The sequence below is a fragment of the Dipodomys spectabilis genome, unplaced genomic scaffold, assembly GCF_019054845.1.
Source record: "Dipodomys spectabilis isolate Male_0828 unplaced genomic scaffold, ASM1905484v1 ptg000003l, whole genome shotgun sequence".
Classification (NCBI taxonomy): domain Eukaryota; kingdom Metazoa; phylum Chordata; class Mammalia; order Rodentia; family Heteromyidae; genus Dipodomys; species Dipodomys spectabilis.
The window spans coordinates 7,069,667-7,087,500 of NW_024870680.1; the positions used below are offsets into that span (position 1 = coordinate 7,069,667).

General features: G+C 39.8%; 1 protein-coding gene across 3 annotated transcripts in view; it reads left to right on the top strand.

Annotated features, from left to right (window-relative positions):
- Nucleotides 1-17,834, top strand: part of LOC122114493 (prolylcarboxypeptidase) — a 76,662-nt gene that overhangs the window by 42,516 nt on the left and 16,312 nt on the right. For all 3 annotated transcript variants that reach the window (XM_042687703.1, XM_042687712.1, XM_042687694.1), the window contains exons 2-6: nucleotides 7,294-7,434; nucleotides 9,443-9,544; nucleotides 14,349-14,530; nucleotides 14,753-14,910; nucleotides 17,347-17,516. In XM_042687703.1, coding sequence (XP_042543637.1) covers nucleotides 9,449-9,544; nucleotides 14,349-14,530; nucleotides 14,753-14,910; nucleotides 17,347-17,516 — 606 coding nt within the window. In that variant the 5' untranslated portion in view covers nucleotides 7,294-7,434; nucleotides 9,443-9,448. The remainder of the gene's footprint in view (nucleotides 1-7,293; nucleotides 7,435-9,442; nucleotides 9,545-14,348; nucleotides 14,531-14,752; nucleotides 14,911-17,346; nucleotides 17,517-17,834) is intronic.

Genomic DNA, 17,834 nt, shown 5'->3' on the forward strand with positions numbered 1-17,834 from the left:
GGGCTAGCCTTGAGCTGAAGAGCTGAGGGACAGCGCCCAGGCCGAGTTCAGGCCCCACGACCGGAACCCCCCCCCCCAAAATGTAAAGCATTTTTAAATGAAAAGTAATAGTGTGGTGTTTTATTATGCTGTAATTGACATGTGATTCAAATGAGATCAGAATGTAAATATTATATACACATTATAGCATCCTGTATTAAATGAAATTTTTGTGAATGTTTACAGATAGATTTATAAACTGTTTTATTATTCTGTAGAAATATGTATCATCCTAATCAGATTATTGAAGTTAAGATGATATCCATTTAGTACTTTTGTAGAGTCACTATGCTCCTGCAATAGTAACTTCTGTCCTGACTTCTTTTATTTATTTATTTATATTTTTTGTGAACATACTGTACAGAGGGGTTACAATTACATGGGCAAGATAATGAGTACTTTTCTTATCAAGCATTGCAGCCTCCTCCTTTGTTTACCCTTCACATCCCTTCCCAGCCTCCCCCGCCCCTCCCCCAATACGCCCCCCCCCACCGAAGTTGTAAAGTTCGTTTTCGACATGACAACTTGTACTTCTCATTGTTGCAACGGGTCCACCTGTATCCTTAAACGACTTGTTTTTCCCCATCTCCTCCACAAATTATGACTTCTAAGGCATCCTTTTTTTTTTTTTTTGGTCAGTTGTGGGGCTTGAACTCTGGGTCTGGGCCGCTGTCCCTCAGCTCTTCAGCTCAAGGCTATCACTCTACCACTTGAACCACATTGCCATTTCCAGTTTTCTGGTTGTTTATTGGAGATAAGAGCCTTTTGGACTTTCCTACCTGGGCTAGCTTTGAACTGTGATCCTCAGATCTCAGCCTCCTGAGTAGTAGCTAGGATTACAGGCATGAGCCACTGGCACCCAGCTCTAAGGCATGCATTTTAAACGCTGACTTTAAAAAGAAGGGAAATGGAAGTGTTCTTCTATAATTCCAGCTCTCAGGAGGCTGAGAAAGGAAGATCTTAGGTTGGAGACCAGCCTAGGCGGCATAGCATACCTCATCTCTAAAGAAGTCCAAAGGCTGGGTATATCACCTGCATATCATGTTTGCGGCCTGAGGTCCCATCCTATCCCTAGCACTAGGAAAAACAAAAGGAAAATGTTTCATGAATTTCAGAGATGTGAACACATCCTTATTTAGGAAAACACATTTAACGTAATTGGCATGTGGGTATCAGATTTGAATCCAAGCATTTGGCCTTGAGATCTACCGTCCATCCCTGTCCCTAAGGACGCTCCCACTTCACTGCTTATCCAACAGCACCATCTAGTGGTAAATCAGTTCCCAAAACTGTGTGCGTGTAGTTGTCCGTCCCAGTGGCATGTCAGCTTCAGAGCTGAAGCTGAGGCCAGGTAAGTCCAGTGTAGAGCTTTAGATATGGTAATTCCAGAATCTTCTTCTGATAGAACTATTAGTTCTTTGACCACATTTGTTATATCTTGGCCTACTGGAATGTTTTAGGTGTCCCAAGGGCAGGGTGCTTCATCTCTGTTTTAGCAGTATGTTTGGGACTATTTTGGTTTCAGTTAAGATGGTGATTTCCCCCTTGGCCAATGGTCTTTGGTCAGAGGGAAATTCCAGAGCACTGCAAGACTGGATGGGGTGTTTGGGTACATTCTCCTAGAAGCAGATACTATTTTTTCAAGTGTAATTTGATACTATATGCATACCTGATGAATTTACAATAGCATCTCTTTTCTCAAGCACTAGTTTTTAAAATGTATTGCATTTATGAAAGAGATAACCTTCCTCTGTGAAGTTGCCTCCTTTCTGAATCAAACTTGCTGAGAAAACGTTAGTCTCCATTTAAGAACTCTCGTAGAGAATAATGACAACACACTTAGCATGTCATTACTTCCTTTCCTGATCTCTTTTACTGGTCAGTTGTGGGTCCTGGGCACTGTTCCTGAGCTCTTTCACTCAAGGCTACTGCTCTACCACTGTGAGCCACAGAGCCACTTCAAGTTTTCTGTAGTTAACTGGATACAAGAATCTCATGATCTTTCTTGCTTGGGCTGGCTTTGAACCTTCATCCTCAGATCTCAGCCTCCTGAATAGCTAGGATTACAGGTGTGCACCACCTGTTCCCTGCTACTGCTGCTGCTTCTGCTGCATCATGATTTCCTCCTCCTCCTCCTCCTCCTCTTGCTCCTCCTCTTCTTCCTCCTCCTCCTCCTCCTTCCAAATCAGTTTATGAATACAATGCATCTTGAGTGATGTCACCCCTTTCAACATTCTCCCTCATCCTTCCCAATCCAACACTTCTTTATTTTTGAATTTTTCCTGACCACAGTTAATCAAGAACAGCTGAGCATGGCCAGAAGTATGTTTCCTTTTGGGGGTAATAATGCTTGTGTTATTTTTACAGCACTGTTATTTATTTCAGTTATTTAAGCAATGGAGGAGGCAACAATGCTTGATAAGAAATGTACTCATTACCTTGCCCATGTAATTGTAACCCCTCTGTACGGTATTTTCACAATAAAAAAAGAAATCACATTGCAAATGTAAAGTTCCAGCTCTGATTTGACATTAATCAGGTCATTTGACCTCTTTGACCTGAGCAACACAGATCACATGATTTCTAAAGCCCTTTTTTGTTGGGTTTTGTTACATCTCCCTTCAGGATCACAGAAAGGAAAGTGCAATGTGGGTCTCATTTCTGACCAGCAGAGGGCACCACTGCCCCTTGTGTGCTGGATCAGGAGCTATGAGAACTAAAGTTAATGTGTGTAGTTGGAGGTTGATATCCCTGATGATGGCAAGAAGCCAAGAAAATTCTGTAAATTCATGTTGTGCAAAGGACACCGCACTGTGTAAAAATTTCAACTTGTTAAGCCCTGAGATGAAACACTTAGAAAATAGGAGATTTTGACCTTCTAAGAATGATTCCTGCAATTCTCAGAGGTGCTTCATTTCTCTTGCCCAAGTTGTTCCTAGGATAGGTATGCAAACGAAATGGAGAAGAGAACTTACATGTATTGAGCCCTTATTATTACCAGAAACTATACTTGGTACTTTAGGTACATTTTCTCTATCCTTGACTCAATTCTTTGAATGACTTAGGAAGACACCAGTGCTTCAGAGTGGTTAAATACTTGGTTTTACAACTAGGAAGGCCTGTCTTATTTATCTATTTATTTAGCCAGTCCTGAACACAGAGCCTGAGCACTGTCCCTGAGCTTTTGCTCAAGGCTAGCACTCTACCACTTGAGCCACAGCGCCACTTCCTGGCCTTTTCTGTTTATGTGTTTCCGAGAAATCATACCCAGGGCTTTATACATGCTAGTCAAGCACTCTACCACTAAGCCACATTCCCAGCCAAGGAAGGCCTGTTAACTCTCACAGTGTCCTTTCTTCTACAGAGAGACTTGCTCTCCTTCCTTCCTTCCTCTCCTTTCTCCCTTTTTCCCTTTTTCCCTTCCTCCCTCCCCCTCCCTCCCTCCCTCTCTCCCTCTCTCCCTTCCTTCCTTCCTCCCTTCCTCCCTTCCTCCCTTCCTCTCTTCCTCCCTTCCTCCCTCCCTTCCTCCCTCCCTTCCTTCCTTCCTTCCTTCCTTCCTTCCTTCCTTCCTTCCTTCCTTCCTTCCTTCCTTCCTTCTTTCTTTCTGGTTCTAAAGTTCCTGTGATCCTTGGGATTTTAGATGGAAAGTTGGCTTGTTTTGGGGTCTAATGTCAGGTAGTAATTGAATACCAGAGACTTATTCAGCCTAGCAAGCTACTTTAGAGGTCTTCTGAAACCTAGATCAAGAGAATAAACAACAAATTCATGTCTTACATTGGTGCTTTCTAATTGAGTGGTTTTCAAAATATCAGAATCACACAAAGAGCTTGTTAAGAATGGATTTCTAGATTCTGCCCCTTCCTGCAGCGTCAGATTCAGTTGGTCTGGGATTCGAATACTTTCTCAGGTTGATACTGAGAGTGGGCAGGAGCTCTCAGGGAGAACCTTGTACTAGCAGAACAGAAGCAGATGGAGTCACTTGCTGTCTCCACTATGTCTCTCCCTTGCTTTCATTTTTAGGCTGAGTTGAGTTCATCCAAGTTAAATGTAGGGGTTGCGGCTCAGCCTCCTCATGGTCCCTTAGCTCTGCACTTGGTCAAGAACAGGAGCTCAATGCATGCTTGCTGACTGAGTGGTTGGTCTGCGATAAGAGGAAGGTATAGCATGTGCACATCATGATTATATACCTAGTCCCTATAAACTGCTGATTTCCCTCAGAAGAAGTGCATGTGTCTATGTATTTGGATATAGCTTATATTTAAGGTGTACCTATAGTTATGATTATAATATCAGAAAGCATGAAGTTTAGGTATAAATTTAAGACACTTGATTTTGGGATCTCTGACTGAAGTGTGTGTGTGTGTGTGTGTGTGTACACAGGTGGATGGAGATGGAGATGGGGCTGTTTTATAATGGCTAGGGAGGTCTCTTGGGGTCAGGCTTAGGTCAGCATGGCTCCCATTCTAGTGAGGGTGGAACAGCACCTGTGTACTGCCTCCTCATGCCATCCCTCCAAAAACCTAGGAAGTCAGCTTCCACCACCCTGAAGGCACAGGGCTGTGTACTGTGGGTCACCCTGTAAACACACAAATTTTTAAAATCATATGGTAGCATTTGATTATTGTATTTTGAAAATGGAGTTAAAATACCAAAGGGCCAAAACAGTCTTGTATCTGAAGCTCCATTAAAGTTTGAAATAGTTTTGTTACTCTTATTTTTTGACATGTCTAGTGTGTTTTGGAAAGTCTCAATATCCTGTGTGTTTTGTTTATTTCAATATAAAGTTTTGCTCATTTAAATTCACTTTCCTTTTTTTTTTTTGTCAGTCATGGGGCCTGAACTCTGGCCCTGGGCACTGTCATTCAGCTCTTCAGCTCAAGGCTAATGCTCTACTACTTGAACCACAGCGCCACTTCTGGCTTTTTCTGCTTATGTAGTGCTGAGGATCGAACCCAGGGCCTCATGCATGCAAGGCAAGCACTCTACCACTGAGCCACCTTCCCAGTCCTCACTTTTCTTTTTTATGTTGAAGTATGTTCAAGGAAATCACAGTTTGCATTCTTTCTCTAAATATTTCAGAGTACAGCTGTAAAAGACAAATAGCTTATGCAGTCAAAATAATGTATCACTCCAACAAAGCTTTAGTATTGTCTAATATCTTTTCAATATTCAAATTAGCCCATTTGTCTCCAGGTTGTCATGTTCATTCAAGCGAGGAGTCACTCCAGGGCCATGCATTGCATGTGGGCATTAAATTCCTTAAAATTAATTTAATCTTAACTGGCTTTTGCTCCATCCTATAGCCTTGTGAAGGGTCCTGCCTTCAGCTTTCCCTGACCACTGCTTTAGAGTGTCTGCAACTTAATCATCCTCCCTCTGTATTTCCTGGAGCCTAGTCATTAGATCTAAAGTCTGAGTTAAGATAAACACAATGTTTTTTTGGCCAGAGTATACCACAAGTGATATGTGCTTTGTGTTATGTTTACTGAGAGATACATAACCCTGTCGGCCTCATCATTAGTGATGTATTTGTCCCGAGGTTAAGGTGATGAGAGCCTGACCCTTGTTTGTTGGTTTGTTTATGGACCTTAACGCTTGCTGAGGTGTTAGACATGTACTCTCCCTTGAGCCACATTCTAGCTCTGTGTCCTTCTTCCTTATAAAGTTACCTCTTCCCCTTGTGACAAAAGAGAATTCCTTATGGTATCATTCTGGCACTATATATGAGTGTTCATTTTACCATCATCTAATTTATTTTTATTATTATTAAAGTAGTTGCACGAAGGGGTTACAGTTTCGTAAGTCAGGTTATGAGCCATGCTTCTCAGTCAATATCATGTCTTCTTTTATTCTCCCTCACCTTCCTCCTGTCCCTTCCCTCAAGTTTTATCATCCATTCTCATGAGGCTTTTAACAACAATTGGTAATTCTTGCCCAAATTGGTAATTCTTGAGGAACTATCATTTTATTTTACGAATTCTCTAATTCTTTCTGACATTTGATTAAACACCTCTTTTTCATGAACTGTCACTCGTTGGTACCTCAAAATACAATTGTGTTGAAAAGGCAGGATAACTCTTGAATTCTTATGATCAACATGTTTTATGTATTGAACTTTGTGGGTATTGGTTGGGGAAGTCGGGGGAGGAGACAAGGGAGAGGTGGGGTGAGTCTGCTCAAGGTATGCATATATGAACAAACATGTCAAAATCAAACTCCCTTGTACAACTAATTGATACAGATAAAAAATGTAAAAAAATAAAAACCAGTAGTTGAATTCTTTTATTTTTGATTCCCAATTTCAAAGTAAAAGACTGATTTCATGGACATTTTAAAGTAGTGGCAAATGATTTTTTTCCTTGCTCTTTAAAAAAATGTCCTTATGCACTAATACTTTTCATAATTTGAATATCTTAGTCAATTGCAGTCTTTATTGTTTTTATGCTCAATTTACTAAGCATTAACCAATGGGCTTCTATGTCCATTAATTGAATGCTATTAATTTCTGAGCACTTCTTTGCCTAGCAATATGTGTGGGCCTATTTTCTTGTTCCAAATACTAGTCAGCTACTTCACTAACAAGCCTTAGTTCCTTTTGTTGGGAATGGTATAAAATACCCAAATCTTGGGATTTGGAGTATTCTACAATAACAGTGTTTATTGGCCTCATCAGTGGTCTATGTGGTTTGTGAGTGTCAATATTGAAAGGTTATGAAATGAAGTTTTAGATAATTAAGAATGTATTAATTTTGAAAACCTATGGGCTAGGTTGTACACTTGAAAATTTCTAAGAGAATAGATTTAAAATCCTCTCGTCTCCCCAAATGATACATTTGTGAGGTAATGCCTATTTTAGTTAACTTAATTAGCCATTCTATGATGTATTCCTTTTACAAGACATCATGCTGTGCAGTATATGTACAATTTTTGTCAAAAATTAACAGAAATAAGTGAGAAAATAATGGATTAGTAGTTCTATTTTCAATTCAGTTTTAGTATCATTGTGTTTTTAAATAGCTACTTGACTTTATAATTGTATCTGTTCTCATTCCTACTGAATATATTTTCCACCAATAACCATATAAAGAAAATAACATCCATCCATATTACTATTAATAATAAAAAATGAAAATCAAAATTTCTTTTGCTTACTTTTATAGTATAGTTGATTTTAGTGGGAGAAGCACTTTTATGTTGATATCACTTCATTTCCTTCCTGTAAAATATGTCTTGTTTATTTTGTTTCTTACATAGGTTAATCATTTTGGATTTAGTGACACGAAAACCTTTAAACAGCGGTACCTAATAGCTGATAGACACTGGAAGAAAGATGGTGGATCAATACTTTTCTACACTGGTAATGAAGGGGACATTGTCTGGTTTAGCAATAATACGGTATGTGCCAGTTTGTGAAATTCCTTTGCTCCAAACATTTGCTTTTTATTACAATAAACTGGAAAAATATTTGCATGTGGTAGGTGCTCAATAAATAATAGTTAAATGAATAAAACTGAAACACAAATCGTTGTGAAAATGAAAAATATGTTTGAATGTTTTATAGTAATATATAACATATAAATATGTAATACATCTATATCAATATATCATAAATATATGAATATATTATATATTATAAATATATGCTAATTTATATCTAAAGGAAAGAGTATATATAGAAAGGAAAAATATTTAATTTTATCTATGTATCTATCTACATAATATATAATATATAACCTGGATCTCTTTGAAAAATAGAAGTACTCCTGAAATAGATGCAAGCAAATAATCACTGTGCATCAGGTTCAATTCACAACCTGAAGACAGCTCCACAGAAGTGTGGGTGTTCTGGTGACTAGATATTATTCTTAGGGCACTCAGCCTCATAGGGCAGGACATGTGGATAGTAATAGAGAACTATAGCTATCAGGGAAGTATTGAAGACGGGGTCAATATTGCCAGGGTGGGGCAGGCAGAAGAGTGTGTGCTTGAGATGTGTGTGGCCAAATGCATAGCTATGTGCAGGGAATGAGTAGGGCCTTGGAAGAGAAGGTGGGGTTATATAACCATCACAGATACCATGCCAGATTCTCCATGCTCACATTCATGCAGCTCTTTCGTTGCTGCTGATCAAAACAAACGTTTTGAGGTTCATAGTCCTTGTTAGGGAGTAACCCGTTAGAAAGTAAGAACATACATTAAGAATGATGGGGGTGTGGGGGTGTGCACGCACGTGCACACATGCACATGCATATTGGTCCTGGGACTTGAACTCAAGGCCTGGATGCTGTCCCTGAGCTTCTTTTGCTCAAGACTAGTGCTGTATCAGTTAAGCCAGAGCTCCACTTCCAGCTTTTTTTTTTTGGGGGGGGGGGTGGTAGTTTATTGGAGATAAGAATCTAGAATCTTAGACTTTTCTGTCTGGTGTGGCTTTGAACTGTGATCCTCAGATCTCAGCCTCCTGAGTAGCTAGGATTACAGGCATGAAACACTGATGCCTGGTTAAGAGTGACTTTTTTTTGTTGGTTGTGGGACTAGAACTCGGGGACTGGGTGCTGTCCCTGAGTTCTTTTGCTAAAGGCTAGCACTCTACCACTTTAAGCCATAGCACCACTTCCAAGAATGATATCTTTTAAATCACTGCTAAATCATCAAATCCATTTATATTGGCTCTTGGGATGCTTTCTAAAGGATTTTGAGGCCACAGCTGAATAAAACAGAATAAAACCATAACAAAACAAAACACAGTGACCAGTTTCCTGGCCAGACATAGGAGATGGAGCAAAGAAGCCTGGCAGTGCTTGGTGATTGTGCTGTATTAGAGTCTTGACGCTGCTAGTTAAAAGTTGTATGAATATAGAGATGATTTCAAGGCCCAGTGTTTTTGTCTGAAAACTCACAGTGCCTGTTTCTGCAGTGCTGGGGATTGAACCCAGGTCTTGATGGGTAGGTATGTTCTCTACCACTTGAGCTATGATAGGACCTAGTCCTTTTCTTTTCCTTTTTGAGTTTGAGTCCTGATACCATTATCCAGGCTGGCCTTGAACTTAGCTCTTTGCTAGAATATTTGGTACACATGCAATTTGAAGATTCCAAGAATGCCAATTCAAAGAGGTAGAGGGTCAGGAGAAGAAGAATTGGAATGACTATCAGTGTGAACCTGTTGGTTAGCAGTGAAACAGTTATGACATCTTATATCTCTAGAATAAGCCAAATCATGTAACTTTTCAGACAGTTCTTTGTAAGATTGGACCTCTGGACTCACCCTTGTTAAATAATCACTGCTATCATTTGAGCCATTTCAGCAGCCAGAGAGTTTGTTCTGGTCTGCATCAGTAGCTATTTTATGGCTTGCAAAAAGTTTGAGTAGTGCTCTTTTCACATCCTCCTTTTTTACGCTTCCTAGGGGTTCATGTGGGATGTGGCTGAGGAACTGAGTGCTATGTTGGTGTTTGCTGAGCATCGATACTATGGAAAGTCCCTGCCCTTTGGCAACAACTCATTTAAAGTAAGTATGCCTTTGTTTTAAAGGAAAATATTTTTGTTTGTTGGTTTTTCAGTACTAGGGATTGAACTCAGTGCCTTGTGCTGGCTACATCCTCAGCTCCTTTTTTTTTTTTGCATTGGTTATTATTGTTGTTGTTATTATTATTATTACTATTATCATCATCATTGCCAGTCCTGGGGCTTGAACTTAGGGCCTGGGCACTGTCCCTGAGCTTCTGTTGCTCAAGGCTAGCACTCTACCACTTGAGCCACAGCTCCACTTCTGGATTTTTCTGTTTATGTGGTACCTAGAAATCGAAGCCAGGGTTTCATGCATGCTAGGCGAGCACTCTACTGCTAAACCACATTCCCAGCCCTGTACTGGTTATGTATAAGGTTAGGTCTTCCTCTATGCTCAGGCTTTGTGCTTCCCTGGGTGGCTGGGGATGAAGGTGTTTACTACTGCACCCAGCTAGTGTGCTTCTCCTGTAGCTGGGATAAAAGTGTACAGCACCTCACCTAGAAATACTATTTTTAAAAATATTTCTCTTTAAGAAACTCACTTAAAACAAAACAAAGAGTTTGAATTCAGGGTCTTGAACTATCTTGCTTGCTAGCTTGTTTGGTAGGCATGTATGCCAGCTTTTACTGTTTTTTTTTTTGTTGTTGTTGTTTTTTGTTTTTGATGGAGTCTTGCAGAATCTTCTGCCGTGGCTGGTTTTGAACAGCGATCTTTTGGATCTCAGCCTCTTTGCACCTAGTTGGAATTTACTTTTTAAACCCAGCATTACTTTTACTAAGGGCTTTATGTATAAAGTACTAATTATTTTCTTCAGATTACATTAAAATAAGACTCTAAAATATACCTGGAACTCAAAAAATTAAATCCCCCAACAACAAATCCTCAAAGAAATTACTGCCCAATAATTAGTGGGCTAAAGACTTACAAAGAAACTTCTCTGAAGAGAAAAAAAGGATGGCCAATAGACACATGAAGAAATGTTCAACCTCCTTAGCCATAAAAGAAATGCAAATCAAAACAACATTGAGATTCTACCTCACCCCAGTTAGAATGGCTATAATCAAGAACTCTAATAACAACAGAGGCTGGAGGGGATGTGGCCAGAAGGGAACCCTACTGCATTGTTGGTGAGAGTGTAAACTTGTTCAACCTCTTTGGAAAGTAGTATGGAGGTTCTTCAAAAGACTTCACATAGAGTTCCCCTATGACTCAGCAATCCCACTTTTGGGCATTTACCCAAATGATTGCAAACAAGACCACACTAAAGCTACCAGCACAACTATGTTTATTGCAGCAGTATTTACCATAACTAAGATATGGAACTAACCCAGATGCCCCTAAGTAGATGAATGGATCAAGAAAATGTGGTGTATATACAGAATGGAATTCTATGCCTCCATCAGAAAGAATGACATTGCCCCATTTGTTAGGAAATGGAAAGACTTGGAAAAAATTATATTAAGCGAAGTAAGCCAAGCCCAAAGAAACATAGGCCCCATGGTTTCCCTTATTTGAAATAACTAGTATATGTCTGAGACAAGCAGAAAAGGTCAGATAAGTTGATGTTAGTGGAATGAACCCCAAGATAAGGCCTCAAATGGTTTTTCTTTCTTGCGATTGTTTCTAACACATTTATAAGATGATTTCTTTGTTGCTTTGTATGTCCCTCCTCCACGGTATAACCCCCTGTTTTCACTATATTTGATGTTGGTATAATTTGTGGAGGGGAAGGGAAAAAACAAATTGTTTAAATAGGGATACAGGTGGACCCATTGCAACAATGAGATGTACAAGATGTTATGTCGAAAAAAGAACTTTACAACTTCGGTGCTGGGGCGGGGGGGGGGGGGGGGGGGGGGGGGGAGGAAGGGGGGTGGGGACAGCCGGGGGCGGTGAGGGGAGATGGGAAGGGATGGTAAGGGGGAACAAAGGAGGAGGCAACAATGCTTGATAAGAAATGTACTCATTATCTTGCCCATGTAATTGTAAACCCTCTGTACAGTATTTTCACAATAAAAAAAGAAATATACTCATTACCTTCTTCATGTAATTGTAACCCCTCTGTACAGTATTTTCACAAAAAAACAACAACAAAAAACCATGGACTGTACCTAAAATCATCTTGTATATCACCAGTATACACACATATTATGGTCTTAGAACCCCTAGCCAGAAGAACTTGAGACAAGTCATTTCACTATTTTGAAGCAGTTTTTACATGTTTCTTCTCAGGACTGAATTTATTATCTCATATTATTACTAAAATAAGTAAAGGTAAGTTAAAGATATCCCTATGTTATTAACAGAAAGCAGAGTTTTTTGCTGCTATTTCTTGGGCTGCATGGGGAATTTTATTCTTTAGTACATTAAGCATGCTAGGAGAGTTGACAGATCTTAAAATCATTGGGAAGCAAACCAGATTGTTGCAGATAAATATAATTTCCTCACTAGGTCACTATAGTTGATGTTCTACTAGGGAAGTGAAGCCAAGGGGCTGTTTTTTCATATGCTACTTTCCCTTTGTGTGCGCAGAGAAATTGTCAGTAACATGAAGATGTTACAGATATTATTTGAGGGTAGGCAAAAGGTGCACCTAACTCCTAGTGTGATAAAAACCTGAAGGAAACAATAGTGAGGAGAATCAGTAAGAAGGCAGGAAGTGCTGAGTGCTGGTGGCTCACACCTGTAATCCTAACTACTCAGGAGGCTGAGATCTGAGGATGGAGGTTTGAAACCACCCCAAGCAGAAAACCTCCTGAGACTCTTATCTCCAATTCACCAGCAAAAGACTGGAAGTAGAGGTGTGGCTTATTTTGAGTTTGAGGCTGCATATCTGCATACACACACATACACTTGCACATACACACACATACACACGCGCACGCGCACACACATACATACACAGAAGAACTCCGAGAGTCTACATCTTGCATGAAGGGAAGGCTGAAGGAATAGACTATGGAAATAGTAGAGAGGAAATATGGGGATTCTGTGACTTAGTAATGTGCCAAATGATGGAAGGAGTCAGTATAGTTGAGACCCAAGTACGAAGATCATTTTGGATAGCCTAATAGAGGAACATCTGTATTAGTTATCGAGTGCTATGTACGTCAAACCTTCATGGCTTAATATAGCAATAAATATTTTGTTTATTTGTTTTGGAAAAAGGGTCTCTCTAGATAGCCCAGGCTAGCCTCAAACTCAAAATCCTCCTGCCTGTGCCTCCCAGTGCTGGAATGACTGATGTGTGCCACTGTGCCCCATCAACAAGAAACATTTACTACCTGGGAAGCTAGGAGTAGCTTAGCAGGTGGTTCTGTTTCCAGCTGGGTGCCTACCTGAGTAGCCAGGTGACGTGGCAGCTAACTTCCTCAATGTTAGTAGACTAAGGGTGCTCATTTATGGCCTAACTTTGGTAGTCTCATATAACTTCTGCCATGTTTTGTTTATTAAAACCAGGACACTAAGTCTAGGCCAAGTTTAAAGGGAGTGGAATTAGGCTCCACCACTGTGTAATGAATTTACAGATACGTTCTTTAGAGCACCCTGATTGTCTCTCAGTTCAACAGGACCCCATTTCAACTTCACTCTCCTATGCTACACAGGAACATGGACCCCACACAGAGTGCTACATGATCATAGGACTTGTTTTATGGATTTTCCTTTTCTTGGGGATCAGTGTCTTATGTTGTATGTTTCCCAATACATTTTTCTCTTGCAAATTTTAAAGTTTTTCTAAAAAATAATAGGCAGTATCATTTGTTTAATTAACATGGACAGTATAATATATAATTTTCCTGATAAGAAGGGATGAATTTTTTTTTTGTCAGTTGTGGGGCTTGAACTCAGGGACTGGTCCTGTCCCTGAGCTTTTTTGTGCTAGGCTAGCACTGTATCACTGAACCACAGTGCTACTTCTGGTTGTTCTGGTGATTAATTGTAGATAAGCATCTCAAGGACTTTCCTGGCAGGGCTGGCTTTGAACTGCGATCCTCAGATTTCAGCCTCCTGAGTAGGTAGGATTACAGGCGTGAGCCACTGGCCCAGGAGGAATCAATTTTATTTTTACCAGTGATCCTTATCTCAGGGTTTTGTTTCTTTCTGGCTACATTGTAGATATTTTAAATATGTCAAGATTTGAACTAAAATTAAAACAGTTGCCTGTTAAGTTAGTTTGTCCTTTGTGTGTATGTGTGTGTGTGTGTGTGCCAGTTCTGGAGCTTGAACTCAGAGTCTGGGCAATGCTCCTTCACTTTCTCATTCAAGGCTAGTGCTCTACCACTTGTGTCAAAGCTCCACTTCCAACTTTTTGGTGGTGAATTGGAGGTTCTCATGGACTTCCCTGCTCAGGTTGGCTTCAAACTGTGATCCTCAGATCTCAGTCTTCTGAGTTGCTAGATGTGAGTCACCAGCACCCAGCTCAGTTTTATATTCTGTCATATTTGTTGTTGAATGTCACAGGTTTTTTTCTATTATTTCTACAGTTTCAACAAAGCAGCTAATAGAACTTACATTTGAAAGGGGACACACAGGTGGGTTATATGACAGGCTTGAAAGGAAAGTGTATTGTTTTATCTAACAGAAATAAACCTACTGTTTTATCTAACAGAAATAAACCCAGGGGCCACACCAGGGCTGTGCTGTGGGGAGTGGGGCAAGTTAGAACTCCAGCTCCCATTAGACAAGCACATAGTGCTTTGACTGGGCGTTTTAGCACAATGGCTTGGAAATTGTATTTGGAGACAAGCTTATATAGATCTATGTGCAGGTTTTTACCCATATTCTTTTTTGATTTTTCTTTTAGGATGCTAAACACTTGAATTTTCTGACATCAGAACAAGCCCTGGTTGATTTTGTAGAGTTAATCAAACACTTGAAAAGAACAATCCCTGGAGCCGAAAATCAACCTGTCATTGCCATAGGGGGGTCTTATGGTGGCATGCTTGCGGCCTGGCTTAGGATGAAATACCCTCACATAGTAGTTGGGTAAGTGGACATATGCACTTTTCACTGACCACCCAGGTGAACTTAGAGATTTGTTTGGGGTAAGATATGTCCCTTTCTATCATATTGCAATTTCCAGTTTCTGTCTCATTAACATGACATTATTCTTTCTCTGCATTTTAACTCAGTCTCGGTTTTCATTTTAAAGACTTGACTTGGATGAGTTACTTTTTTTTTTTTTCCATTTCTCCTCGATTCCCATAGAGCTCTTGCAGCGTCTGCCCCTATCTGGCAGTTTGAGGATTTGGTTCCTTGTGGTATGTTTATGAAGATTGTGACTGCAGACTTTAAGAAAAGTGGTCCAAATTGTTCAGAGAGCATCCGGAAATCCTGGGACGCCATTAATCGACTTGCGGGTTCCGGTAAGCATTCATGAACAGAATAGATTTGCAGGGTTTTTTGTTTTATTTTTTTAGAAAGGATTTATTTTAGTCTAACAGTATGAAGTAGGGAAAAATGGGAAAAGAAGGAGAAACATTTCCTGTTTCCCATGCAGGAAATGGAGTAAAGACTCAGACTCTGCAGATTTTTTTTTTGACCTCTTCTTTGTTAAATTCAACACTTAGATTTTTATTTATATTTTTGGCAGTACTGGGGTTTAAACATAGGACCTTGTACTTGATAGGTCAGTGCTTTACCATCTAAGCCATGCCCTTGGTCCTTTTTGTCTAGTTGTATTTCATATGGGGTCTTGTACTTTGCCTAGGCCAGTGTCCTCTAACCTATGTCTTCCTTGTAACTGGGATTACAAATACAGACCACCATGCCAGGCTTGTTCTTTGAAATAGGGTCTTGTTAACTTTTGTTGCTTAGGTTGGACTAAAATCTTGGCTTTCATGTAATTTTTAATAAGTTATTTTATTGTGAAAATACTATACAGAGGGCTTACAGTTACATGAGCAAGGTAATGAGTACATTTCTTATCAAGCATTGTTGCCTCCTCCTTTGTTTTTCCCCTACCATCCCTCAACTGCCCCCACCCCCGCCCCTGCCCCATATTGTAAAGTTCATTTTTCAACACAGTGTCTTTACATCTCATTGTTATAATAGGTCAACCTGTATTCCTATTTAAACATTTTGTTTTTTCCCTTTCCCTCGCCAATTTATACCAACATCAAATACAGTGAAAACAGGGGTTATACCGTGGGGAAGGAACACACAAAGCAACAAAAAATTAGAAACAATAGCAAGAAAGAGAAAAACCACTTGTGTCCCTATCTTGGGGTTCATTTCACTTAACTTCATCTTATCTGGTCATATGTACATAGCTTTTGACCTTTTTTACTTGTCCCAGACATATACTAGTTATTGCAAATAAGGGAAACCATGGGACCTATGTTTCTTTGGGTCTGGCTTACTTCACTTAATATAATTTTTTCCAAGTCTTTTCATTTCCTAACAAATGGGGCAATGTCATTCTCTCATGTATTTTTTGTTGTTGTTTTGTCAGTCATGGGGCTTGAACTCAGGGCCCAGGCTCTGTCTCTGAGATCTTTCACTCAAGCCTCGTGCTCTACCACTTTGAGCCACAGCATCACTTCCAGTTTTCTGGTGGTTAATTGGAGATAAGAGTCTCACAGACCCTCATTCCCTGGCTGGCTTTGAACCACATTTCTCAGATCTCAGCCTCCTGAGTAGCTAGGATTACAGGCGTGAGCCACTGGTACCTGGCACTGATTCTCATATTTTTACCTTTCAAGTAACTGGAATTGGAGGCATATGAGTCATTGGTCCTGTCTAGCACTTCCACTTTTTAAATAGACATTTACTAAAAGTATAATACACATATAGGAAACCATACCAATCAAAATATATTGCTTGATGAATTTCCACAAAGTGAATGCTTAGTATAATTAGCATCCAGATCAAGAAAGCATACAGTCAAGCTGGGTACTGATGACTCATGCCTGTAATACTGGCTACTCAAGAGACAGAAATCAAGAGTATCAAGTTTCAAAGCCAGTCCAGGAGGATAATTGTATGAGACTCTAAAATAATCAGCAGAGCTGGAGGCATGGCTGAAGTGGTAAAATACCAGCTGAGTAAGTAAGCTGAATGAGTATAAGACCTTGAGTTCCAACTCCCAATAGAACACACACACACACACACACACACACACACACACACACACACACACACACACACACACACAAAGAACACAATCAACGTCTTAAAAATTCCCTGGTGACATTTTCAGTCTTTACCTCTACATCTACCCAAGCTAAACACAACCCTCACTCCTTAAAACATAGACTAATTTTACTTGTTCTTGAATTTTAGTAATCAACATGTTCGTGAATGTACTAGTACTTTCGCTTGATTCTGTATTTGTTAACTGCACCCGTTTGTTTTATAGTTTATGTGATTCTTCTCATTCTATGCTGTTCTTACGGGGATTTTTTTTAAATTTTATTGTAAAGATGCTGTGCAGAGGGGTTACGGTTACAGGAGTGAGGCAATGAGTCCATTATTTGTTGACCATTGTTACCCCTTCCCTTGTTGTTGTCCCACTATCCCTCCCCCCCACCTCCCACACTCCTCCCCACCCCACCCCTTTGTTCTTATGTTTTTACTTATTTCAATATTATCGTAAAAAGGGGTGCATAGAGAAGACACATATCACCAATGTCTAGTGTGGATTATCCCATCGCTCTGAAAATGTTTCGTTGAAAACCATTTTTGGAGAAGTGGTATAAAAAACAGTGACTTCTGTAATACTAAATCATGATATGTAGTGATATGTAAAGACGTAGGCTGACAAGTCCTGTTTTAGATTCCACCTGTGATTCTCCCCCCAGGCAGTGGACTTCTGTGGCTCACTGAGGCTTTTCACCTGTGTAGCCCCTTAACTTCTGAAGATGTTGAGCATTTGAAAGAATGGATTGCTGAAACTTGGGTGAATCTGGCGATGGTGAACTACCCTTATGAGTGTAACTTTTTGCAGCCTTTGCCTGCATGGCCAATTAAGGTAACAGAAAAATGCTTCTCATCATTTTTAGGAACACGCCTTTTCCCTTTTTCCCTGTATATTCTCTAACTTTCCTCATCAGAGGAAATCTGAATGATATAGAGGGCTCCATGTTAGTCAGAAATCCTGAACTCATCCACTTTTTTTTTCCAACCTTAAACATGTCAGTTTCTTTTTTAATTTTCCCTCATTTAAAACCTGAGATAAATTGCATCCATTAATTGCATCCATTATGGAGTTCTATAAATGGGAAGTAAGACCAATAGTTGCTATGCCAAATTCTGGGCTGTACCCTTGGCATATGTAGTAATTTAGTCT